This window comes from Pithys albifrons, chromosome 12 (genome assembly GCF_047495875.1).
Source record: "Pithys albifrons albifrons isolate INPA30051 chromosome 12, PitAlb_v1, whole genome shotgun sequence".
Lineage (NCBI taxonomy): Eukaryota > Metazoa > Chordata > Aves > Passeriformes > Thamnophilidae > Pithys > Pithys albifrons.
Genome location: NC_092469.1, coordinates 18,649,741 through 18,676,845, shown reverse-complemented (window position 1 = coordinate 18,676,845; position 27,105 = coordinate 18,649,741). Strand labels below are relative to the sequence as shown.

At 49.5% G+C, this 27,105-nt stretch overlaps 2 protein-coding genes across 3 annotated transcripts in view; both read right to left on the bottom strand.

Annotated features, from left to right (window-relative positions):
• The window catches only part of ATP2C2 (ATPase secretory pathway Ca2+ transporting 2), a 28,419-nt gene extending 24,335 nt beyond the window's left edge, over window positions 1-4,084 (bottom strand). The window contains exon 1 of the mRNA XM_071567124.1: window positions 3,704-4,084. Within this exon, the coding sequence (XP_071423225.1) occupies window positions 3,704-3,802 (99 nt within the window). The 5' untranslated portion in view covers window positions 3,803-4,084. The remainder of the gene's footprint in view (window positions 1-3,703) is intronic.
• A 5,980-nt stretch (window positions 4,085-10,064) lies between these two features.
• On the bottom strand, window positions 10,065-26,549 carry WFDC1 (WAP four-disulfide core domain 1). 2 transcript variants are annotated; one of them, XM_071567803.1, is made up of 8 exons: window positions 26,234-26,549; window positions 25,896-26,089; window positions 19,696-19,891; window positions 17,691-17,774; window positions 15,334-15,474; window positions 14,270-14,311; window positions 13,389-13,463; window positions 10,065-12,610 (listed from the first exon to the last, which is right to left on the bottom strand). In XM_071567803.1, exons 2-7 carry the CDS (start codon window positions 26,028-26,030, stop codon window positions 13,405-13,407), a joined length of 657 nt encoding a protein of 218 aa, XP_071423904.1. In that variant the 5' UTR covers window positions 26,031-26,089; window positions 26,234-26,549; the 3' UTR covers window positions 10,065-12,610; window positions 13,389-13,404. The 2 variants fall into 2 exon arrangements, with proteins under 2 accessions (XP_071423904.1, XP_071423903.1); XM_071567802.1 differs by having other exon boundaries at window positions 25,896-26,549.
• Between the last annotated feature and the right edge of the window lie 556 nt (window positions 26,550-27,105).

The following is a 27,105-nucleotide window of genomic DNA, read 5'->3' as shown; positions in this document are numbered from 1 at the left end:
CTTAAAACATAAACTTCATCCTTAAAACATAAACTTCATCCTTACCAAAGACACAATAAATAAATCAAACCATTTCCTCCAAAACCCTGTATATTGTTATTTTTTTGTGGACATGACAGGCAACCCCCTGTGTCTCAGGGGTGCAGCAGAAACCCAGAATCCAACCAGAGCAATTCTCAGCCCTGCAAAGCAGGGACTGCCCTGCTGGACTTCCCATCCCAGCTCCCAGCCCTTTCCCACCCACCCACCACCACCATTTCAGCTCCTCTCACAGTTTCTCACACATCTATTACAGAATTCCAACATTTTTATATGAAACAAAGCATCTGGTCTCCCTGCTTGCAGATATAAACCTCAAAATAGTTCCTTTGACTGTGCAAAAGTCAAAGGTCTTCCAGAAAAGCTGAATTAAATCTATTCCCAGGATTTCAGGTTGGCCCCAGGAATACTGACTCAGGCTGGGTTGGCAAACGGCCCCCAGCTGCAAATCCCACTCTCCTCACCCTCTCTGCCCTCTTGGCCCTGCTCAAACCTGGCTTTGCCCACCCCACCCTTAATCAAAAATAAATAAAATAAAAACTTCCAGCTTCTTTTAATGTAAAGCAAAGTCCTTTGAGCTGCAAGATGCATTTCCAGGGCTGCGGCTCCACAGCAATTCCACCTGAAGATCCTCCTCACTCACCCAAACCAATCCCACCCAGACAAAATCCCCTCTCCAAACCTCTGAATTTTAAGGCACCTTCCTATATAAAGTCTCTTGGGAGGGAGGATTTTTGGGCAGGATCAGCCCAAAAACCTGTGGGAGCTGCAGACAAGGATTTAACTCCTTGCCTGCTGGAAGATTTTTGGAGTGAGAAATTGGAGTTGACACCTCCAAGAGACTGAAAACACACCTGTGTGTGTAAGGGAAGTGTTGAGACACAAACCCTTCTGTTTCTTACCTGGAAGCAAAGCTGCACTTCTTTGTTTAATTTAGGGCATGTAAAAAATTAAGCACCTGTATGATAATGAAACTCTTCTGATAATGAATATCAGAATATTGCACATCCTGTGCAAGTCTGCAGGAGATAAATATTCACTGGTGTGAAGCTTGGAATGGAAATAAGCCTCAACACAAAGGGAGATATTAATTTAGTCCTGAGTGTAGGACAGGGCTGGGAAGTACCTGTTCTAATAAACCCTTAATGGATGGGATGTTGTGAGGGAAAGGATCAAAAGGCTGAGGAGAAATGCAACAATTGTAAAGGGAAAGTCCTGACAGCTCTGAAGACACTCTGAAAAAGATCTTGTTGCATTAAAATCTACTGCCTGGGGTAGGAGGCAGCTCCTTCTGAAGCAGGGACTGGACTCACCAGGCTCCCTGGGGATACAGGAGTGACCCTGGTGCATGGTCAGAGGGAAAAGGTGATGGAAAAATCAGTGCACAGGCTTTTCCCTCAGCTTCACACACACACACAGAGGTGCTTGTGGTTGTGCCTGTGCACACACACACACTGGGATGCTCAGAAGAAAATCATAGAATCATAGAATCAATTGGGTTGGAAAAGACCTCAGAGATCATCAAGTCCAACCCTTGGTTGCTCAGATTTCTGTAGGAAACACACAGCTCTTGTAAACTGTAAATTGTCCCCACAAAAAATGTCCCTGATTCTGAATGGGCACTGCAGGAAAGGAGATGAAACCACACAGAGCAGAGCCTTGACAGAGGCTGGGCACAGGTGGGTGTCCTGTCACCTCCAGGTGCCACCATCCCCAGAGCCCCTGAACACCCCAGCACCTCACAGGGACCAGCACTGGGGCTTCTCCTTCACAACCCACTTTGTGCCCTTCTCCTGGCCAGAATCCTACCAGGTCACCTGGGCTCACACACATCCTTAAGGTCCAAAATACTGAACTGCTCTGCAAGTATTTCCAAGTAAAACACAAAACATCATCAAGTAGGGAAAACATGACTCATTTACCAGCCTAAACCATGAACTAAGTTCTCAGTGTATCAAGTTCTTATTTTCATTTCCCACTGCTGCCTATTTCCTGTCCTGTTCCAAACCACAGATCATCTCCCTATCCTGTTACACACATCCCTCTTTGCACTGCCCTGCTCAGATTCAAGAGGGGTTTAGATTTGGAAGTAAATACATGTCATTATTTATTTTGGCACAGTAGAAATGGTACAGCCAAAGAACAAACCAGTCTAATTGCCAGTGGCCTCCTGCCTACATAAGATCAGAAATCTCAGCTTCCCATCGAGCCACGTTACAGATACTTTCTGTGACATCACCAAGATCTTTTCCTGGGATTTGGGGCTGTGTGTGAGTCATGTAGGGCAGCATCTCCCAACCACTGCATGGTGCAAGGGGTAAGAGGTCAATGCCTTATTTTCTTCTCCCTGTAACACTGACCAAGCCCCGCACTGGACAGACGAGACTCAGGAGGGAGCAGGGGATTAACTGAAATGTCCTCTGAGAAAAGACCTCAGCCAGACAGTCAGGAAAAGCACATGGATATCTCCAAGGGTGTGGATGGTGCTCTTTGGGATGAGAGTGAGGTCTAACACCATGTGCTGAAGGAATTACACCAAAGGGGGGTCATGTGGGAGAGCCCCAACCAGTGTGTCACGTGGGAGTAAAGAAATGGGGCTTGAGCCATGGAATACTGAGCAAATAATCACATAATCCCAGACCTGACAATTTCGTGGTGAAAAAGCCAGGAGAAAGGCAAATGGGTCACCCAAAGTACCACTGGCCACTTTTTGGTCCATCTGCACCAAGGAGAGGTAGTGAGAGCAGGGAGGGGACATCAGTGCTCATACACAGCATTTTGAGGGAAAAGATGAGCAGGTCTGAGCCAAAGCTCTTCTTGGCCACCTGTTACCAGCACTGACTGGAGCCACAGCCTGAGGGGTCACAGCACAGAGGGGTCACAGCCTGAGGGGTCACAGCACAGAGGGGTCACAGCATGTTCTCCCTGCTCCTCATTTCCCCAGTGCTGGGCAGGGGTGCCCCTGGGCACAGGGATATTGCCTGTGCTCCTCATTTCCCCAGTGCTGGCCAGGAGCACCCCTGGGCACAGGGATGTTCTCCCTGCTCCTCATTTCCCCAGTGCTGGGCAGGGGAGGGATGTTCCCCCTGCTCCTCATCTCCCCTCTGCTGGGCAGGGCTGCTCCTGAGCACAGGGATGTTCCCCCTGCTCCTCATTTCCCCAGTGCTGGGCAGGAGTGCCCCTGAGCACAGGGATGTTCTCAATGCTCCTCATTTCCCAAGTGTTGGACAGGAGTGGCCCTCAGCACAGGGATGTTCCCCCTGCTCATTTCCCCTCTCCGGGGTGGCACTGGCACACTGTGCCCACACTCCAGAGCTCACACACACACAACATGTGCTCTCCTACACATCTCCTTAACTCTGAGCCTCCTCAGTGCAGAGAACGATGTTCCTGGGCAGGTTTGGGGCTGAGCTCCGTGCCCAGGGGGCATGGCATGGCATGGCATGGCATGGCATGGCAAACAATGCTCCCCATCACTGCCCACCCCCTGGTAACCAACATTAACCTCACCCTCTTTGCCCAGGGAGCGACTGGGCAGAGCGGCGAGCGCAGCCACAGCAATATCGAGTTACAGGTGGGCCCAAGCAGCCAAAGCAGCCAAAATTAACCCCAATTACACAAACGATTGCAGCAGGTCCGGGCAGGAGGCACAGACAGCCCTCACCTGCTCCTCCGGCTCGCCGCTCCCGAGGGGCTGGTACTTGTGCACGAAGCGGAGAAACGGCGTTTTCTGGCACAACTTGGCCAAAGCGCCCTCTCCCATCCTCTCTGTGCTGCGGTGCCAAGCGGCCCGGGGGGCACCGGGGAGAAATATCCCGGTAATTCCCGACTGTCCTGCGAGCTGGGAGCTGGGGTGGCAGGCAGGGAGAGGCACCTTCACCTGCCGCCAAGTCCCGCCTTCGGCAGGAGGCTGCACGCCCTGGCACGGTGGGTGCTGCCCATGGAGCCTGCCTGGCTGTGCCGGGCACCGGCGCTGGCACACGAGGGGGAACTCGGCGTGTGGGCACCTGAAGAGCAGGTTGAGGTTTTGCCTCCGCCCTCGGGAAGGTGGTGGCGGGAGGAGCGTGGGCGCTGCCACGTCCCGGCGGTGCAGGGGGAAGGTGCTGGCCAGGGTTACACACGCACTGCAGAGCCTGTTTGGGAACTTCCAGGCTGGGCTGAGCCTCCTTGGGAAATGCTCCAGTCAGCAGAACGCCGGGATTTATAAGTGTTTACAATCAGGGACAGGGCACGAATGTGGAGGTTGGGAATTTGTGATGATCCTTTATAGAATCATAGAATTGATTGGGTTGGAAAAGACCTCTGAGATCATCCAGTCCAACTCTTGGTCCAACTCCAGTCCCTTTACCAGATCATGGCACTCAGTGCCACGGCCAAGCTCAGTTTCAAAACCTCCAGGGATGGGGAATCCACCCCCTCTCTGGGCAGCCCATTCCAATGCCTGAGCACTCTCTCTGCAAAGAATTCTTTTCTGCTCTCCACCTTCAATTTCCCCTGGCAGAGCTTGAGCCCATCGTGCCCCCTTGTCCTATTGCTGAGTGCCTGGGAGAAGAGACCAACCCCCACCTGGCCAGAACTTCTAAAAACAGTGTTTTATTTGTGCTCTCATAGTGGATCTCAACTGAAGTTTGACTTTGATGTCAGGAGTTGGACTACTCTGAGTCCCTCCCAACTCAGGGTATTCTCTGGTTCCATGACTGATAAAGTTCACCAATTGCATCATTTCCAAAGCTTTGTGGCTCCCTGTCAGGGAGCATCATGGTCTGGTTTGCACCACGACACCAACATCCCCCCCCAGGCATCATGACTGCAGGAGTCACTCACACTTAAATTCTCTGAGGTGTAAACTATGAGATGAAGATACTCCTTTGACAGTAAAAGCTGCATCAAGGGAATAAATGTCATCCTCAGCCAGAGAAAAACATATGTGCAGTTTTCTGCAGGAGAATAGTTTTCTCCAAGAACATCCTGGTGAGAGCTTTACAGCCCTGGAGCAGTAGTGGTGGTGACACCTGGACTGTGAGGAGGCCAAGACCCCAGACTCTCACCTGTGTGACCCAAACCTGGCCAACTCCCACCAACCTGGTGTTTTCCCCAGGAGAATTCCAGTGCTGCTTATTTGCATCTCGCAGCTCCAGCAAAAGCTGAGGAGCCCCATGGGACACTTCCCTGGCATGATGCAGCTACAGAGAGCACCCAGTGGTGGGAGGGGCTTCTTCCTGGACCGAGGAGACAACAAAGGGATTGGGAAACACCCTGGAGAGAGAGCCCTGCTCTGGTGAGACCCAGCTGGTGCTTCCCAGCAAACTGGGCTCCTGATTGAGCAACACTTTCGTAAGGATCCCAGCAGGATGTGTCAGGAACTTCCTGCATGGTCTCAACAGTGTCCCTTCCCATGGGAAAGGATCCAGGGTAATGCAGGGCTCTGATTTTCGGGAATCTCACAGCCAGGCGCTGCCCAGGGCTTAGGGAAAGTGCTTAGCCAGGGCTTGGAGCAGCCCAGAGGCACACAGGGATTTGGGTAGTTGGAAAGGTAAGGGAATTAGGAGGTGAAACCTCTCAGCTCATTTCTGCTTTCCAACTGGTCCCCTCTTTGTGCAGCTGCTCCAAGGGCCTGGAGCACATTCAGCTGGCTCTGCTGAGCTCCTGACAAGGTACAGCAGCACTGCCTGACAGGGACTACCTTCTGCTCATCCCAGTGCCTTTGGAACAGCCATAGCCTTGGGATTGCTCCAAATCCTTGTGTTTCTGCTGCAGAGGTGGTGAAAAACATCTCCCCCTTTACAGGCAGGTAGAAAAAACTGCTCTTGGTTTTTGTTCTTGCTTTTCTCATCCCAAATCCTCACCCATCATCCATGAAGATGCTGCCTGGACACCCTGGGGCTCTGCTGTGCATGATGTGCCCGTGGCCTGGACAGCCCCAGCGTAGCTCTCATTAGCCAAGGGCTGCTGTCACTGCTGCTAATTGATCACCAGGCTGATGCTTTCCTGATTTAACTTCATCTCCTTCAACAAAACTGCTGCTTGTGGACACGAGTACAGAATCCACAGTGTGGACACAGCCAAGATGCCCCAGGCTGGGTTAGGGAGGGGGAAACGATGCAGTGAGTGGAATAACAGAAATACCCAAACAAACAGGACATAGAAAGGGAGAAGAAGTTGATGGGCATCAGGATGCACCTTAACAATCAGGGCATGGGGTTTGTTACCCAGCAGATGGGCATCTGGGGAGGGACAGCGTGGTTTGGGCTCAGGACCACAACCCTCTTCATCCTCTTTATGATCCTTCAGTTCTGGGATGTGAAATCACATTTTAGTGCCAGTGAAATGGAATAAATACAGAAAGAGAATGTTGCTGTTTGCCATTCACTCTGGAATTCCTGAACGGACTCAAGTTTCATTTTCCTGTTGCTTTTGATTTCTGCCAGTTAAGAAATCTAATGAAAAATTCATGTATTTTGCTATCTCGTGGCTCAGAAAATGCTGGGAATGAACTGAATCGAGGCTATAATACAAAGAAAACAACATTTATGGAAGTTGTATTTCTTCACTCTGATATAAAACAAATTTGCTGATGACACCAAGCTGGGAGGGAGTGTCGACCTGCTGGAAGGCAGGAGGGCTCTGCAGAGGGATCTGGAGAGACTTGAGAGATGAGCTGATTCCAATGGGATGAAGTTCAACAAGGCCAAGTGCAGGTCCTGCCCTTTGGTCACCCCAACCCCTGCAGCGCTCCGGACTGGGCACAGAGTGGCTGGAGAGCAGCCAGGCAGAGGGACCTGGGGGGACTGAGGGACAGGAAGCTCAACAGGAGCCAACAGTGTGCCCAGGTGGCCAAGAAGGCCAATGGGATCCTGGCCTGGATCCAAACTAGCGTGGCCAGCAGGCCCAGGGCAGTGACCCTTCCCCTGGACTCTGCCTTGGGGAGGCCACACCTTGAGTGTTGTGTTCAGTTCTGGGCCCCTCAGTTGAGGCAAGAGATTGAGGGGCTGGAGCGGGGCCAGAGAAGAGCAACGAGGCTGGAGAAGGGACTGGAGCACAAGTGCTGTGGGGTGAGGCTGAGGGAGCTGGGGGTGTTCAGCCTGGACAAGAGGAGGCTCAGAGGTGACCTCAGCACTGTCTGGAACTCCCTGAAGGGAAGTTCTGGCCAGGTGGGGGTTGGTCTCTTCTCCCAGGCACTCAGCAATAGGACAAGGGGGCACGATGGGCTCAAGCTCTGCCAGGGGAAATTGAAGTTGGAGATGAGAAAAAACTTCTTTGCAGAGAGAGTGCTCAGGCATTGGAATGCCCAGAGAGGGGGTGGATTCCCCATCCCTGGAGATTTTTAAACACAGATTGGCCGTGGCACTGAGTGCCATGATCTGGTGAAGGGACTGGAGTTGGCCCAAGGGTTGGACTCGATGATCTCGGAGGTCTTTTCCAACCCAATCCATTCTAGGATTCTATGATCATTTTCACACTGTAAAATCACAACCCACAGCCCAACTACAATGCCTTTACAGTAGTTCCTATTTACTTGGGTCTTATTTGGGAAACCTTTTTATTTTTTTTTCTTTTCAATAGAAACTCTCTCTTCTGAAGGCAAAGGAGCTGTACCCTGAGATTCCCTGAGCCCAAAGGATGCTGCTTTCAGCTCAGAATTCCCAACTCCTTCACCTGCTTCCCTGCCCAAACAAGGGCTTGGCACACTCTTGTTCCTCTTGTGCCACCTTGAGGGAAAAAAACTCTGCTGCACGAGTAGAATCGAGTTTGCTGCTCCTCCCAGAAATCCAAACACTTCACTTTCAGGTTGGGATTTTCCCAAGTCCCTGGGCTGAAAATCCACTGCTCCTGTTTATAAAAGCAAAGAGCAGAGTTTTGGGTTTAGTTCCTTTCTGATAAAGGCTGAGTAAAATCCTTAGGTGTGTAATGAGGAAGGAGGAATTTAATGAAAGCTCTTGATTTCTTTTTGCAGTCTCCACTGCTTAAACTGGAGGACTTACCTGGTGGGTGGCTCAGACTGGGTGAAATGAGCCCCACCATCCACATCTCCATCTGGGAAACCCTCTAAAGGTCTTTTTTCCACAGCTTCTCCCATGGTTCTTGCTGGATTTTCTGTGTAGAAAGTTAACAAGGAAAATAAAATGGGATGGAATAAGATGAACTTCTGCAGCCTCACCTGCAAAAAGTGAGGTCTACTGTTTCTTTTTAAAGGACCCTAAATGATGCTGTAAAGGATTTTGTCACAGTAAGATTCATCCAATCCCTCCTCCAGAGAGAAATCCAGCCTGCTTGGACAGGGTGAGGTGGGAGCAGAAAATAACCCCCTGGGTGAAAAAATCCCTGCTGAGTCACATCAGTCTCCAAAGACACTTTTCTGGGCTGTCCCCACCTTGTGGGTTCCTTCACTGCTCCTCCAACTATGGAAGAGCTTCCTGAAGGTAACCAAAACACTCCTGCACCACAGAGCTTCTGAACCAGACAGTCAGAAATAGAGCAATTAAAAAAAAAACAACAAAAAACCAAACCAAAACAAACCACCACATTATTCTGCTTATTATGGTTCTAGTTCTAGACTTGTTGAAGATCCACTGTGTTAGTCCTTCTGTTGATCCCAGCTGGATGGACTGACAGCCCCTCAGTTCAGTGCAGACTCTGCCTTAGGTCACACAGTGGTTTTTCCACAGGTACCATCACCCACCTACAGCAACAGAATCTCTATTTGCTTGCACTGACAGTGAAACAAGTTGCAGTTAAACCATAATTTTGTGGTGTCCACCAAAGAGATCCTTTTCTTGAAAGCTGAGTTACCTGGTCCACATCACATGTCCCAGCAGGAGACAAGAGTTCTGCACAGCCCCCCTGCAAATCTCCCCATCCAAACAGTCTGTGGGACCACTGCCATGAGAAATCCAAGTGATCCCAACTTCCCTGACAGAGGGAAGAGGTGCCCTGGCACCTGGTGCTGGATGGCACCTTCTCAATGCCCACAGAACACCTTCCCAAAGCAGTGACACCCACTGCTGTCCCCTCCATGATGGAATCACAGCGGGTTTGTCACCCTGACACGGCATCAGGGCAGGAGGAGGCGATGCAGGAGGACTCCTGCCCACTCCTGCCAAGCAGGTTGAGCAAGCTCGGGGTGGGTGGAGCAGGTGGGGTGGTGGAGTCTTACCTGCTCCTTGGAAATGCAGAGCTCAGCAGCCAAACCTCTCTGCTCTGTGAGCTCTGTGTCCTGCATAGGGCATAGCCCAGCACTGGCCCTCACCTTGGTTTGCTTCTCCACCCTTCCATTGAGTCTTGGGCTCCTGCAGAGCTGCCTGGGGAGCTGCCAGTGCAGCCCAAACCATCTGAGGAGCTGCCTGTACAACCCAAACCACCTGAGGAGTTGCCTGTACAACCCAAACCACCTGAGGAGCTGCCTGTACAGCCCAACCACCTGAGGAGCTGCCTGTGAAGCCCAAACCACCTGAGGAGCTGCCTGTGCAGCCCAACCACCTGAGGAGCTGCCTATGAAGCCCAAACCACCTGAGGAGCTGCCTGTGCAGCCCAAACAACTTGAGGAGCTGCCTGTGCAGCCCAACCACCTGAGGAGCTGCCTATGAAGCCCAAACCACTCGAGGAGCTTCCTGTGCAGCCCAACCACCTGAGGAGCTGCCTGTGCAGCCCAAACCACCTGAGGTGGCAGCTGAGACCCAGCCAGCAGTGACCAAAGGCACTGAATCAACAAGGACAGTTCCTGGTCAAACAAAAGGGTCACCTTCTCCTCGGGGTATCATCTTTAGCCTCTCTACAGTCCTGTCCATCCTCTTAGGGCAACAGACATGAAGGTGCCAAGAACTGAGTGTCTGACCCACAAAGGTGTCCCCTCAGAGGGGACAGACATGTTTTGAGGGTCTGTCACCTCCCTCCCAGTGGACAAACTGCCTCTTGTCTCCCTGTGTCTCTGTTTCCTGATCTCCCCCACAACTAAAACTGACAATACTTGTCCATTATTTCCTAATCCAAAGCTTGGTGTAGACCAAGAAGACACAGGTGAGACCAGGCAGGGGTGAAAAACAGAGTGGTCACTTTTTATTGAGCACCAAAGCAGCAGAGCCTGGACATGTTTGAGCACCAGGAGCACCAACCAGGGAGGCTCTGCCCAGACCCTCAAGGGCCAGCACACAGTGACACCTGGCAAGTTTATTATAGCACCAAACATGCTGTGAAGTGTACATGGAAATGATAAAACCAACCTGGAGTGGTGGTTTCCTCCTGTGCTGCACCACAATGTTTGATCTGCTGTTGAAACATTTGCCTTTGGAGAGGAGACAACCTGAGGACAACCCTCACTTGGTCTGTGTTTTCACTTCAGCATGGGATGGATGTCAGGGATGAAAACACAGCACTTGGACAAGTCTCTTCGGTGGCTTTTGTAGCTGAACTTGACAATTAATTATTCAAATCAACATGAGAAAAAACCCCAAGCATTATAGCACCATGAGGAAGGGTGATGGCTTTGATAACAGCCAGTAAACAGAAATTCATCAACAAATTATTAATTTGTCAGTTTTCTTTCTTTAAAAAATTCCTTTTGCAAGCAGAAAATATCTGGACCATCCCACCCAGGTGGGTCAGCTGCAAAAAAACCTGACACTGAAGTGAATGTGCCCACTCAAATTAAGCTTATTTTTGAAAAATTAGGTGAGATTTGAAGTTTTAATCTTTCACATTTGATCAACATAAGTTTTTCAACTAGATCCTCACAAGGTTTTAGGCACTGAATTGTTTAGTTTGAAGTAGAATAGTTTGGTATTTCCCCTTTGGGGCTGATCACTGAAGGGTTTTCCTCGTCTAATCAGGATTTGATTTTTTCTGAGAAAGGTAACGTTGAACCAAAGCAATGCATTTCACTGAGCAGCACTGAGGGGCAAGGCTGCAGAAAGGTAAGCAGCAAATCTCTGGCCTAAATTGAGTTTGGAACTATAAAATGTGGCTGTGGCTCTGAGCAACCTGATCCAGGGGGGAGGAAACCCTGCCCATGGCAGGGGATCGGAATTAATGAGCTTTAAGCTCCCAGGAATTAAGATATACATGAAGTTGTATAGGATAAAATTCTAGAAATACCTCTGTCTGAACATTTAATATCTGGCACTTGGAGAAAAAGGCAGTGGAGATCAACAACTGAAGGTATTTAGGCAAATGTAAAGCCCTTCAGCTGTTCCTTCTCTCTAAGAAGCACAGACTGTGCCTGTTTGTGTTTGGCACCTTCCACCTCTCCAGCTGCAAATGTTACATGCAAAGTGTTTTATACATGCCTTGGCTTTGGCTTCAGCTATTTGGGGAGTGGAAAATAAAATCTCTTGTGTTTTGTGAGTGGAAGCATTTGCATTTTGTGAGTTGGGTGTTTCTATATACAGTGCTACTACTCTGCAATTAAAATGCTAATTTAATGCAAGCAGATGGGGGCATGTGATAAAACTGGGAGTAAATGGGGCCTCTTCTGCCCAGCAATTCGGGCAGATCTGTCCCAGTAAATCCAAATGTCCCTTTGGAACTGCCACAGAGCAGGGAAATGTTACTGGAAAATGTTTTCTCCATCCTGTGGTGCTGCAGAGCTGAAAGGCCCAAACACCTGAAGGATTTATGGAAGTCACCACAAAGGTACAGGACTTGTAGGGAGCAGTGGCCCATCTGCCACACAATCCTTTCCACCACACAGATTTATCCTGAATTTGCTTTTCCAGCACATTCTACAAACAATCCCGACTCCAGCCCTTTGGCTGAGGTTTTGCAGGTACAAACCCAAAGGTTTGTGTGAGTATTCCCTGTGCTGGCTAAAAAACATCAGCTCACAAAGCCTGGAATGCACTTGGGGCTGCTCAGATGGTGTGGAAAGAAATCTGTTCTATCACTGGCTCTCAGTCTGCAGCTCATCACACTGAGAAGCTAAAGGAAATTAATTTTTAAAAAATTTAATAATTATAAAACTGGTTTTGCTCCTAGTTCAGACTCCCTCAAATTCATAAGACTTCAGGTTTAGGCTTGCAGAGTGGGGGTCAGACCTGGTAAAACCAAGATATAAATAGGAAAAGAAGAAACTTGCAGCTTTCTCTGAATTTCAAGCTTATAAACTCTGAATTTCAAGGCTTATTTAAAATAGTTGTTCAAGATAGGCAGGCACTGCATCTGACCCAGAGAGCCTCTTTGGTCTTGCCTATTTTAATGCACCTTAGGTATGATATTTAGGTAAAAATCTGATGTCACTTCGTTTTGGTAAGACTGAGCTTTTTTCATGGCCATGAAATGTGAATTGGTCACGTAAGAAGCACATCAAGGGCAGGCTCTGTGCCAGCAGCCTGGCAGTGGCACTGTGGCTTGCAGGGATGCCTTGGAGGGATTTGCATTCCATTTGTAGCAGGGCAGCTGACAAACAGTGTGGTTTCCTTCAGGGCATCACATTCCTCCCCCTGCTGAGAGGGCTCAAATCTGGACTCATCCTTGAGGTCTTTTAGCAGTGATGGGCAGTGGTGGTGGGACGTGCTCATGGAGATTGGGGAGCAGAGCTCTTCCACAAGAGAAAACAGCATTCCTTCACAGAGGGGTCCAGCTGGGTGAAAATCAAAAAAAAAAAATAAAAAAAAAAAGGCATTAAAATATTTATCCATCTTGGGATGTTTGCACAGAGCTTGGCCTTAAGAGCTGGGTAATCTTAACACTCAGCCTGACGTGGGCACACTGGGCTGCTCTGTTTGCACAACTCCCAGGAAAGCTCAAGTTGGTTTTAAAGTGAAGCTGAAAGTGTTGAGAAAACCATTCTGGAGTAGAACTTTTGCTATAATAAATATTTTCATTCTTGCTTAATTCCAGCCTGATAAGGTGGTTGGAGCTTTTGCTGTTGGCTCAGCACTGGCCAGATAAAAGTTACTTTCCTCACATGAGGGGCTCACACTGCTCACCACAACTGTTCACACTCATAAAACCATCCCACAAAATCACTCATGTGCTGAAGTATTTACAGGACTGACCCTTACTGGAGTCAGTCCAGAATAAACAGATTTTTGTCTTGCAGGAGCAGTTCCACCTGCATTAGGAGCAGCCCTTAAACAGAAAGTTTAAAGTCTTAAGTCACAGATTTTGCAGCATTTATCTTTCATCCTGAAAACTACTCCATCCTTCAAACACCCACAAGGCAAAGGTTCCTCAAAGAAATGAGGTGCATCATGTGAAATGAGAGCTTAGATTTGTGCAGAGTTTGAAGGTGCTGAACTCCCACCAGCTTTTTGAAGAGAGGTGATTTGACCCTCAAACAACCATTTCTTTAAATAATGGCAGACCAAGCACCAACTATTTCCACCCAGCTCTGCCTTTATTTCCAGGACACTTACCCAGGCACACCTTCCATTAGCCCAAATGCTTCTGCTGGTTTTTCACATAGCCAACCACATTGTTGGAATTGCTGCCTGTAAAGCAAATACCAGAAAGCAAGATTTGAACTCGGTCTGAGGGAGATGTTTCCTCAAGGTTCTCTCAGCAGTGCAGCCCTACTGGTCTCATTGCTTGGCAGTTCTCCTGGAGAGCTGTGATAGCCCCACACTGGAACAGAGGAAAGGAAATCCTCTCCTAGTTTTATCAGCCAAACTGGCCAAATTAGGCTGGTTTAAAATCTTATAATATCCAAGGTGTTGTGTGGTTATATCTGAATGTCACCTCCAGTCTGATGTGACTGTCCCCCTCTAGATCCAAGAGTTGAGAGAAACCAGGAGCTTTGAAACCATGAGGAAAGGTCTGACTCATGCTCCTGATGTCTTTGAGACACAGACCTTGTGAGGGGGACCTGGCACCCCTTATGGCCAGAGGTGACACCAAGGGACAGATTCACTGGGCTCCATCACCTCCCATCACACACCACAACACAAAACAGTGTCTGAAGCTCCTGCTTTTGACAGAGATCCGTGTTCAGCTCCAAGGAGTCCTGGGCCACGAGCAAAGCTCCAGAAATACACTCAAAAATAACCAGAGGTTGTTGGATTGTGTGTTTGCCACCCCTTGGGGACCTCTGTCACAGCTGGAGGTTCTGATTCTCCAGAATGATCACCTTGGTCACTGCAGATGTCAAAACAAGATCTTCTGACCAAGGCACAGAGAGCTGAGGCTAAAGAATCTTTTTGCCATGTACAAACCTTCATTTCACAAGGAGCAAATTCCTTGTAAGCCTGAAAGGACTATAAATATTAATAACAGCCCACACTTCATGCCAGCAGCTTACCAAAATACTCCTTGTAGTACTTGTGCCTCAGGTTGTGTCCATCTGAAAAAGAAGGTGCATAATGAGAATATGCCCAGTCAGCCCTTCACTCTGGGTGTTAAACTCTGGCCTTTTGTGTGCAGCACAGGGAAGTTGGAGATAAGGAAATAACCTCTCAGTGAGGACAATAAAAGGTGCCTGGAGCTGGGGTGGTGTGGGCTGCTGGAAACCTCTTCTAAACTGTTCACATCACTGAGTTATGTGGGCACAACTCATTGTTATAAGTGGGAATTGCTGGCCACTGACATGCTGTAATATTTTCAGTAGCTACAAGTCAAGGGCTCACAAGCTCTCCCAAAAGAAATGAAATCTGAGCAACATTTCAGGCCATGGATTAGCATTTTACATAATTCAAGTTCCATTTTGCTGCTCCCTTTGCCATTTATATAATCATTTAAGGTCTCAGAAATACTTCATGTCTAAGACACCCACAGTTCTACCTCACATTGGTTACTAAGGATGTTATTAAAGCAGAAGTTATAAAAGAGATGATCAAAAAGCCCTGGAAAAACTCTTGGTCTGTTACGGACTCAGCTCAGAGATTGGACACTTCTCCTGTTTTTAACAGTGACTAAATGACAAAACTGATGTCTCTTGTCTCTCCACTGGGATGATTTGTGGCCCCTGCAGACACACAGATCCTGCTCCCCAGTGGGGTTCCACATCCCCAGACATGTTTGGGCTTTCCTGGGAAACACCTCGGCCTGGGTGAGTTCCTTTATTGCACAAACACATCGGCAGGATAAAGGGAACAATATTTTGGATGCAGGAAGCAAAATCAGGAGCCCAAACTGGAATCTGAAACTCATATTTCTGAGCTGAGTGTGCAGTAATTAGGAATAATTCCATTTTTTGTGCTGTGTAGCAATGCCCCATGCAGGTGTTCTCTGCTCCCACGGTGCCAGAGGACACTGGCATCGCTGTCCTGGTGTCCTGGTCCCTTCCCTTCCTGTTCTCTCATGCAAACACCAGCATGCCCTGGGGAGAGGGAGGGAGGGAGGAAGGGAGGTGCCCAACCCACTGACCTGGGTTGCCACGGAGCTTGATGCACTGGCCCCTGTTGGGGATGCCCTCGGCTGTGTTGCCCGGGTTGATGATGTGGCACTCGTAGCCCGTGGGGCAGTGCAGGGGCTCGTCCCCATCCTCAGTGGTGCTGCAGGCCTCGGCTGTAAGACAAGCTGCAGGTCAGCACCCATGGCTTGGGCACCCACGGGGCACCCAGAGGTGCCAGCACAGCCCCTCCTCCTATGGACAGCACCCACGGCTTGGGCACCCATGGGGCACCCAGAGGTGCCAGCACAGCCCCTCCTCCTATGGACAGCACTCACAGCTTGGGCACCCATGGGGCACCCAGAGGTGCCAGCACAGCCCCTCTGCCTGCAGGTCAGCACCCATGGCTTGGGCACCCTCGGGGCACCCAGAGGTGCCAGCACAGCCACTCCACCTGCAGGTCAGCACCCACAGCTTGGGCACCCACGGGGCACCCAGAGGTGCCAGCACAGCCCCTCCTCCTGCAGGTCAGCACCCACGGCTTGGTCACTCACGGGGAGCCCAGAGGTGCCAGCACAGCTCCTCCTCCTGCAGGTCAGCACCCATGGCTTGGGTACCCACGGGGCACCCAGAGGTGCCAGCACAGCCCCTCCTCCTGCAGGTCAGCACCCATGGCTTGGGTACCCACGGGGTGCCAGCACAGCCCCTTCTCCTGCAGGTCAGCACCCACAGCTTGGGCACCCATGGGTCACCCAGAGGTGCCAGCACAGCCCCTCCTCCTGCAGGTCAGCACCCATGGCTTGGGCACCCATGGGGCACCCAGAGGTGCCAGCACAGCCCCTCCGCCTGCAGGACAGCACCCACAGCTTGGGCACCCATGGGTCACCCAGAGGTGCCAGCACAGCCCCTCCTCCTGAGGGCAGCACCCCGTGCTCCTGCTGGCACCCCCCAGGAATCCTGCAGGGCGGGTCAGCCAGGGCACACCTCACACACCTCCTGTCCCAGGGAGGGCAGGACAGCCCCGTTACAGCAGCCACACTCCCCACAGCCTGCTGGGCATGGTCTGAGTAAGGCTGGAGGGTGCTGAGACTGCCCAGCGTTGCCCACCGAGCTCTCTGCCATAGGTGATCCCTGCCAGCAGGGCTTGGGGCTGGGTGAGGGCTCAGGGACCATGAGCAGGAAGCTGGCACGGTGCTGCTCTGCCCTGTGCTCCACACCCAGCAGCCAGGCAGCCCAAACCTCAGGGCTGACTCACTGGGTACGGCAGTGCCAGCCCTGTCCCAAGAGAGCCTTTCATCAGCCTGACCCTGGGGCTGCAGCCAGAGCAGGGCATAGTGGGCACGGCCAGCAAGGCTCAGGCAGGGGGTTGTGACCACCCAATGCACAGACTGGGCAGGGACACCCCACCCTTTCATTTGGGGGGGTTTAATTTCCAGGGCCTCTGCTGTAATCCTCATGCCATGGCTGATGGTTCTTATTTCCCTAATTACTCCCTCCAGCTGAGATGAAGGTGTTAAGGTAAGAACAAATAAATAATATAAGCATGACAAGGATGGATGAGTAGGAACCTATTTTATCTTAGTTCTTGCAGTGCAGCTCCAATGAGCTGGAGGCAGAATTATCTCTTCAAGAACTTGGAGTTTCCATAATAGATGAAGCTCAGAACTCTGATACCATCTGTGTAAGACTAAAGAGGGTAATTTATTGGCACTACCTGTGCCTGACTAAAGCTGATCAAAAGCTGGGATAGCTTTACCACACAAAAAAAAAAAAAAAAAAAAAAAAAAAAAAAAAAAAAAAAGTACATTTCTCTTCCCACCACCCCACTCTTTGTTTCAATTTGAGGTATTGAAAAAAAATAATTAAAAGCCTTTCCCTATGGAATTAACCTGAAAAGGCCAATCTCATTAGCAGTCCCCAAGCTTGACACAACCCTGCAGCAGTTTGCCAGGGCTTCTGTCCAAAGCAGCCTTCAGATCCAAGAGCCACAGCCCCAGCCCAAGGCATCCGTGTGATGAGGCCACTCTGGAGTGAAGGATCTCCTAATCCAGGTCCACCCACGCTCTATCAGGAAGCTGGCAGAAAATATGTGTATGGTGACAAAGCCTCTTTCTGGAAGAAAGATATGGCTCTGATTATTTGAAGAATGGGTCCAAGTCCACCTCCCTGGAGCAATCCTAGTGCTCTGCTGGATAATCCATATCCATCAAAAGGATTTATGTACTGCACCACAAAGCAGCCCCCAGCAGCACATGGCATTATTCCTGTGGGAACTCCAGCCCAATCCCAGCAGCTCCAGCATCCCTGGAAAGCCCTGTGGGTGAGGAATATGTCACCCAGTGACTCTGTATCATTACCAACAGCACAGAGGGGACAGAAAGACATACTGTACCTTGTAGGACTTCCTCAGGACCATCCAAAAGCCACCCATTTCCTCCCAGCCAGCGGGGCTTGGGCTGCACCAACCAGTCTAAGACTGTAGAAGATAGAAACAAGAAATTCCAGAGTCAAGATGGAGCAGCCACAGGGCACAGAATTATGGAAAAATGACAGATTTCCCCTAACAGCCCATGCTGAGGCACCAGGCTCCTGTAGGATGGGTTGGACCTTCACTTATATTCGTGCTCCTGTTGTCCCAGTGGCAAGAGAGACAGGGGTGTTACCCAGGACCACAAGAGCCTGTGCCATGAAGACCAAGGCAGCTGTGGCTTCCCACCCTCCATTCCCAGGGCAAGGATCTGATGAGATGGATGCCTTGCTGCTGTGAGCACTGATTCAGGTTGAGGTTCCTTATTTTCCTGAAAGGAATCACAGAATCAGTGAGGTTGGAAAAGACCTCTGAGATCATTGACTTCAGTCTTTGACCCAACACCACCTTGTCAGCCAGACCACGGCAGCAAGTGCCACATCCAGTCTCCTCAAACACTTCCAGGGATGGTGACTCCACCCCCTCCCTGGGCAGCCCATTCCAAGAATATAGAAAACACAGAATCACAGAATTGTTTGGGTTGGAAAGGACCTTGAACATCATCTTGTTGCACCCCCTGCCATGGGTAGGGACACAACCCACCAGCCCAGGTTGCTCCAAGCCCTGTCCAACCTGGCCTTGGACACTCCCAGGGATGGGGCATGGAAAATGTCATCCCAGGCAAAGAACTGGCCTCCAGAGACTTCTCCAATCTGAGCTGGTGGAAACTTTGAACACCAGCTGGCCTTAGATGATTCTTGGCCTCAGTGACCACCCCAGAAATCAGAAGTGTGGAACTGAAGCTTCATCCTCAACTCACACTCAAACCAGACCTCCCACACCCAATGCCCCAAAGGCACGTGGGGGTGACCACCACCAGTCCTGCACACTTCTCTCTCCCAGTATGATCAGGGGCCTGATGCCCAAAAAGCCAGAAAATAACTCTCTAAAACCTTTTGGAGTATTAGAAAGGAAAAAACCCCTCATTTAATTACAGCATTCTGGGTGCACAGGCATCACTTCCAAAGAATGCCCCTGAATTACAGAGTTTTTATACTAAAATATCCAGACATTCCATCATCTGTTACACCCTTATTCCCAAACCATCCCTCCTACAGTACGACCTACTCCTCAATTTGAGTCAGTGGTCCTAAAACCACCACTCCTTCATCTTTACATGTTCCTCACTATCTCTGTTCTCCTTGAAACATCTTCAAGGCCTCTGGGTAGCTTTGACTACTCATATCAAGTGCTGTGACTCTCTTGTGTGTCTCTCTCAATACATTTCTACAGATAAGGAGCCCTTCCCCTCCCTAAACCCGTTTGCCCATTGAAATTCTTGATGAGAACCCCTGTACAAAGGCAATCCCTGAAGGGAAGTTCTGGCCAGGTGGGGGTTGGTCTCTTCTCCCAGGCACTCAGCAATAGGACAAGGGGGCACGATGGGCTCAAGCTCTGCCAGGGGAAATTGAAGTTGGAGACCAGAAAAAAATTCTTTGCAGAGAGAGTGCTCAGGGATTGGAATGGGCTGCCCAGAGAGGGGGTGGATTCCCCATCCCTGGAGGTTTTAGACTGAGCTTGGCCGTGGCACTGAGTGCCATGATCTGGTAAACGGACTGGAGTTGGCCCAAGGGTTGGACTTGATGATCTTGGAGGTCTTTTCCAATCAATTCTGTGTTTCTATGGATGTGGCACTGGGTGAGAATCCACCACGTCTTGATCCACCACATCTTGATCCAATCCCACTGTGATCACCAGCCCAGGGCACTCTGTGCCCTGGGCTGGTGATCACAGTAGGGTTGGATCAAGGGTTGGACTTGATGATCTCGGAGGTCTTTTCCAACCCAATCCATTCTATGATTCTGTGATACTCCTGAGCCCCACCAGCACCTTCTGGAACACAGATGTGAAGGTCCCAGGCCCTGCCCACCTGGTGGGGGCTGCACAGACTCCAGGCAGGCGTAGATGCAGCCGTTGTAGCAGCAGCGCTTGTGCCGCTGGCACTCGGCGTCGGAGCGGCAGGTGGGCACCTCGCAGGCGCGTTCCGGCAGCGTCTGCGGCGGCGGCGGGCACCGGTCGCTCTTCTGCGAGTGGGCACTGTGAGAATGAAGAGGGTACTCATAATCCTTGCAAAGAGAAGAAAAGGAGAGAAGGTTGGGCGTGAGGGCGGGTCACCAAACATGGAAGCGCAAGGAGGGTGTTGGAGTGTGGGAAGGGGGGTTTGCCTTGAGCTTTGGGAAGTACAAACCACAAGGTTGTTGTGGGGAGCTCCTTTTGTAATTAAGGGTATTGTAAAGAAAATTAGGAGGTTAAAAATAAAGCCTTAAGAGTCTTTTATACTTGTCTGGGAAACAGGAAGAAAAGCTCCAGGCATCTTCATGACGAGGACAACTAAACACTTCAATAGTAAAGCAGTGGAAGCGACGACACTGTTGTTTGGAGGTTATGTCCACAAACAGGTCATGGACCTGAGTCCTCAATGGGCTCTTTCTACCTCCATCAGCTCCTTCTAGACTAGAATTTATAGAGGAGTCTTTTGAGCTTTTCTACTCTACTTTGAGTTGGTAAATTAAGGACCATTTCTAAAATGTGAGATGCTCTGTGTGAGATCTGTGGGATTGATGCTTAATCCTAAAAAAAAAGGCTGGACCACAGCAGAAAGGACCTGAGCTGTTCATTGCCCACCAAAGGCACAAGGAAGATTTAATGTGGATTAACAGACAGAGGTTTTTACTAGAAACATTTATAAGAAGCACCATTCAAATGTTATTCACACTGGTGGCATTTGGCAAGAAGTCAGATCCCTCTGATGGGGAGATGAATCACCCCAACCCACTCCTTTCTCACCTGTGGCTCCACCACTCAGCTCTGGGCTCCAGCTCAGCTCCCCAGGGCAGCATAAAGCACTCAGGGCAACCAGATTTATTAACAAACCCTAATCAAATCCAAACATGGCTCCTGGATTTGCACTTTTGAAAGAGCTCAAGCCTCAGAGTGCAGAGTGAGCAGTGCCATGTCCTCACCAGCAGGCTGGGAGTTTGGGAGTTTATATTTATATATATTTATATATACTTGGCCCCATCACTGTTACATTACGAAATCAGTGACGGGGAACTGAGGTTGTCATTCCAAGAAACAACGTGGTGCAACTTTCCCTCAGGGGTCTCCAGGCCATTTCACCACCACCAGGCTGTGGAGCAATGTGGGGTCAGACTCACACCCTCTGTATCCACATTCTGCTCCATCCTCACTGCTGAAACCTCCCCGTGGTTCCTGTGGAGCACACGTGCCCTTGGTAACAGCATGTTCCCAGATGTTCCACCCAAAAACACATCCTAGGAGAGGCCCCAGCAGGTCCATTACCCCAGGGATTGTCACTGGTCTGTGTGTCCAAGCAGCAATCAAGGAGCTGTAATGGTGAAATCAAGTTCTTCTTCACTCCCTTGGGATAATCTAATGCAGAGAATGAAGGCAAAGGACACCAAATGCACTTTGTTTGTGGTACTCATGAGACCTTTCCCTTCCATGGGGTCCATAGCTTAGAGCTGGACTGGTAAGGTGCTGGTTTTGCACCAAAAGTGACCTCTGCTCCTTGAGCCATAGATCAGGGGAAGGGGAGAACAGGGAGGTTGCTCCATCAGCTGGTTGATTGAGTGTCAGCCAGGGGAGGAGGACAGGAAAGGTCAGGATGAACAAAAGCTTTCATTTCTGGCACAAGGTGTACATTAAAGAGCATCCATCCCCTGGTTATATCTCTGATTACACAATGTGTGTGTGTCTGTGTGAGACACAGAGAATTCCCACTATTTCCACTATTTCCTGCTCTGTTCCCAGTATCAATACAAAATTTTCTTAGTTTTTTTCTTAGTTGTTTCATAGAACCATTGAGGTTGGAAAAGACCTCTAAGATTATTAAGTCCAACTGTTTCCATTCAGTCAACGAGAAACTGCTCAAAAGCCCCTCTGAGAGGTTGTTTTCTCTGGAACTGACAAGTTGTTTGAACCACAAAATAGGTTTGAAACAAAGAAATATTTCCTAATTTTGATGATGTTTTCCATGCTGAAGGTGCAAACTCTCACATTAGTAATCTGCAAATACTCCAGCTTTGAAATAACCTGTTTTTGAATTGAAGATATTGAAAATACTTTTTTTTTATTTTGAATAGAGAAAATACTCGGACAAGTGTAATTTTGGGATATAAGGGAGTATTTAACAGTAAATCTGTGCAGTTCCAAACACTGGACAGGGCTCTGTGTTGGAGGGGCTGTTCATCCTGCAGGGTCATAGTTTGCTGTTCTGTGTGAAAGGTCAGACAGAAATGTGACCAAAGCAACACTGGCACATAATGGATACATGAAACAAACCCCAAACAATTACTGCAGTTGGGTCACAGATGATTCAGAAACCAAGAAGCCAAAATTGCAATGAACAGTTGGCCCCATGAATGACATTTCCCTTTGGGAACAATACAACAGCTTTGGCCAAAGAACTTTGGCCCTCACCACCTCCCTGCCCATTTTCTCTGGTCACCTCTTGCTCAGAACACATTTCTTTTAAAGCCTCATGGGCAAAAGAATATTCTGCATATTTGATTTAATAAAACCTGGGGTTTGTGTGCATAATCCATCCTGGTGGGAAACAGGATTTCCTCATGCCCCAAAATGACCTGGTTAAGGATATCTGCAGGTTTGGGTTGCAAAGGGTTTTAAAAGCTCTCTCAGGAGTCACAGTTTGGCTCTGAGCAAAGCTCAGATTTATAATTTTTACACATTATGAAAACAGTCAAAATTTCTTCCTTTAAGAATATTTTTTTCAGTGCAGGAAGTAAATTGCAGTTTCCCAGGGAGACTTATAAAATCATTTTAATGATAATATCCAGAAACAAAGTAAGGGGAAAAGTTCAGAGTTCAGCTGAGGAAACCTGGAGGTCAGCAGAGATTAGGAAAAACCTCAGTGGAATCACTCACTCTCAACCCATAATTTCAATAGCAACTGTGGGGTGCAGTTTGCCTCTGAAAAATCTCAGATCTGGTCTATTATTTGTGCCTGAAAATGGTCCCTGAGCTCATGTCCAAGCACAGTTCTCTGCTCATTCCCATTCTGCACAGACACTCCCAAGTTCCTGGCAGGTATTCCCAAACACTGGCCATAAACCACATTTCCTCTGAAAAAAATACACAGTCAGGAGGAATTTAGAATCCTCCAGGATTTCCACCAGAGCCCTGGAAAATCACAGCTCATTGGTGACCAAAACTGCAAATATCAGACCAAAGGCAAGTTTAAGAATTGGAAGGACAAGACCAAACCAACAGGAATAACGTTCCCCTCCTGCTGCCTCTGGATTAGTCATTTTGGTGCTGCTGTTTGCAGTCCTGGAAGATTGTTGCAAAATTGGGATGAGCTTAAAGGAGATGTAGAATGATGATTAAAGGGCTAGAAAACAGGGAATGGTGTGCATTTATGTTCCAAAGGGGAGGCTGAGGCTGCTCTGCTCGGAGGTTGCTCTGAGGATACAGGGGACAGAGATCTCCCAGGAGGTGTGCTGAGCTCAGTGCTGACTTATGACAGCTGGCTGGAGGGTAAATACAGTGCTGGAAGAGCATTCCAGCAGCTGGGAGGAATTCTTCATTCCTGGAAAACTTGAAAAGAAGGCTGGAAATTTTTCTACCGCTTGATGCGGTTGACACTGGAATAAAATCCAGACTGGTCCAGTTTCCCCCAGTGTGGGTGCCTTGCTAATGAATGAAGTCCACTCCCAGGTAGGTCCCTCTCTCTGTCCTTTGGGAACAGTTTCTGGGCTGTGTGGGGGCCACAGAGCAAATCACTAAACCTGACCAGTGTCCCTCTGGCTGTAAAATCCATGGATTTACCAAGAGCTGGAAGTCCAGCTCCTCCATGCCACGGTGACTGCCAGCTTTTCCTTCTCACTGCAGTCCCTCTTTGTCCCTTCTCCATTCCCTCCTGCCCCTCCTTGCCAACCAACACCCCTGCCAAGCACCTGACTGAAATTCTCCTGGCCAGACCTCAAGCTCCTCATGGTCTCACCTGTTTCCAGCATTGTTGTGGATACATTCCTCCTGCTGTAGGCTCAGGTGTTCTGGACTCAGACAACGTAAGTCCTGCTGCCCTCAGACCTCTCTCCTGTCCTTCCAGGGGTCCCTCAGGGCTGTCTGTGCCCCATATGGCTCATTATTGCCACAAGCACCTCCATCTGTTATCCCTCTGTCCAAGTGACTCACAAATCAGCTCCTCCACCCTCAGCCTCTGATTCCCCAACTGCAGAGAACACACAGCATTTGGTAGGAAAGAAAATATCTCTCTGAAAGAGCTGCCAAAACAACTTGGTGGATAAGAGGATGGAGAGCAGACACTTCCCTCCTTCCAAGGGTTTGAAGAGAAGGGGGGAAAAAAGCATTTTCTGTTTCCCCTGGATAAATGCTTCTGTCAATATAACCAATTGCAGCTGAGCCTGCCAGATCAGTAGCACCTGGATGGATTCATGTCTGCCAGAAAAAACACTCCCTGGAAGAAGGGCAGGTTGAAAGAAGAGGATATATCCTGAGGGGAGCAGGCTCCTTATCTGAAGATCAACATGTCAATTCCTGTTCTACTCCTGTCCTATCTCTCTGGGTCACTTATTTCATAGTTCCTATTGAACTGAAGCCTCACATTAAAATATGGCAGAAGAACATATGAATAAATACACTTATTTTTGCAGGAAACACAGCTCTTCACCAGATTCCAATTGCAGTGCAAACCAGGTGATGCTCTGTCTCAGGAGAGGAAAAAATGAATAAAATTTCTTACAAAATACTGAGATGCCTTTCAAATATAAACACCATGTTTCCTGCAACATTTCAAGCAGACAAGACACTATTTCAGTGCATTCATCAGGGGTGTCACACTTTTGAGTCAGCAATTCCACAAACCCAATGCAGCCATCCCCAAACACCACCCTAGAAATCATGGGCATAAAAACATCCTTTTTCAATTAAAAGCTGCAGAAAACAGATGGAGGAATGCACATGTGACACCAAGATGCTGTTTATGCACATGCAATGGCTGAAAGGTGCAATCAAACCCGACTGCCCTGGGGCTTCCACTGAAGGGACTCAGGGGGCACAAGCCTTGGGTCAGTGCTGGCTTAGAAAGGGACTTTATTGGATTAAGTCAAAATTTCAAATTATTTTTTTTCTTTGTAAACAACAGGTCCTGAAAGTCAAGCTGATGAATTGTTTTCCTTTTTTTTTTTTTTTAATTTCAATGTCCTCCATGGCCATTTCCAAGAGTTGTTTGGCCCAGACCCACCAGAACAAGCCCCAGCACCATCATTGCCTCTGCTCCCAGAACTTGTTGCTGCTCCAGTTCCAGCTCCAGCACTGCTGCTCCAAGCACCATCGTGGTTTGGGAAGCTCAGCATGCCCTGAATTCTGCCAAAAGTGGGCAGGGACAGATGGTGCCACTGAGCAGCAGCAGAGCTCCCCTCTGCTGCCCTGAGTGTGCCAGGCAAGGCACAGACACGGGAATGGATTTCTTGGATTGTCTCCCCACACCCGCTAAGGTGATGGGCATGTTATTCTGTCACTGTGGATCTGGAGGTGTCTGTGCTGCAGCTTTTACAAAACCGCGGACAAAGCCACTATCCCTCTATTCACATCATCACTGGGAACTGGACACATTTACCCAAAATTACCCCAATAGGCAGTGGAGTCCCTGGGCAGAGAACCCCCCTCTCTTCTCTAAGCGATAAATCACATTAAATAAAACGCATTCCTACCAAATCTATCCTCAGACACGCAGGTTTTGCATCCCTCTCGTCCCCAGCCACGCTTCCCTTGCCAACCCGGGACGTTTTAAGGAGAAGTTGTGTCGGTGCCACGGCAGTGCCACCTCCCCGGTGCCAGCGGTGCTTCCCAAGCTTCCCCCTGCCGCAGCTAGGTGGCAAAACTCTCGTCCAGCCTGGCAAACAGAGAGTCCCTTCCATAAAGACACAGCCCGCGTATCCAAACGCTCCTTGTTGTAAAATGATACACGCGCGGAAGGAAAACTCCCGTTTGGCGGCGAGCGCACCCCGAAGTGCCCCCAAAGTGCCCCCAAAGTGCCCCCAAAGTGCCCTCAGCCTCACTCACATCGTATCTCTCCGTCATCTTGAGATGCAGAGCGCGCTTCCAGAGGCTCCTGGCACCGCCCCGGTCCGGCAGCACAACCAGCACACACAGGGCTGCGCCGAGGAGCTGCTTCCACAACCGCATCCCGGAACGCATCTTCTTCCTCAGGAGGGATGGATCCAGCGAGCGAGGAGGGATGGATCCAGCGAGCGAGGCTGCGGGATGCGAGGAGGGAGGGATCGGGGAGGGAGGAGAGCGAGGGCTGAGCGCTGCCAGAGCCGCTTTTCCCTGCGCGGCTTCTGGGAACGGAAAATGGGGGAAAAAAAATTAAAAAAAAAAAAAAGTAAAAAGGAACCCACAGGCAGAACTCAGGAGCTGCTGTTGAACTTCTTGAAGTTAGCTCAGGTTCTCGGCTCACGTGTTGACACAAAGCACACGCTCTCCCTGAATGAGAGATGGGAAGATTACTCGGAAAGATTATTTTTAGACCTTTGTTCCCAACATCTGGCATCCTCGGAGCGCCCCATTGAAAGCCAAAGCGTGGGATCGGATGACAGCTGCCGCAGGGGCAAAGAAAGGGCTCGGAGGGGTGGGCTCGGCAGCTCGGAGCGAACAGCTCACCCCGACTTCCCGAGGGACTGCGCTCTCCCTTTGTATGCCCCGAGCTGCGCCTTTGGAGCGTGTTTTGACAAAGTGATAACTTCATCTGGAGGCCGCTTGAAGGAAATGATTTAAAGACATGATAAACAGGCAGGGCTTTAATTAGACCGACTTGACGTTAGTTTTGTGCAAACGGTTTTGAAGAAGGGGAAGACGTGGCCGTTGTGAAAAAATAAATCCATATGCCTGGGTGGGGAATAGGGAAGGAAAGGTGGTTTGGAAATGACAGGAGCAAAGAGAAAGCAAGGAAGGGGACATGAGTCAGGCTGTGCCTGACAATGGGAGCGACGGAAGGAGTGGACGTGGGGCTTGGGGCAGCTCGTGCACGTGGACAAGGATGGGCTCATGAAGTCAGGCTGGAAACATCTCAGCATCCTGCCTGGGACAGAGCCAGAGGCAGGTGCTGAAGAAGAAGAATGTCAGCAGGGCAGGTGTCCCTCCTGTGTGCACATGTCTGTGTGCATGTATGTGCCTTTACAGACATCAGTGATGTTGTTCAGGGCTTGCTGAGCCAAAGGTGGGGGCTGCCTATTTTATAATTCCCTCTGATTTTCTCCTCCAGCAGCTTGTC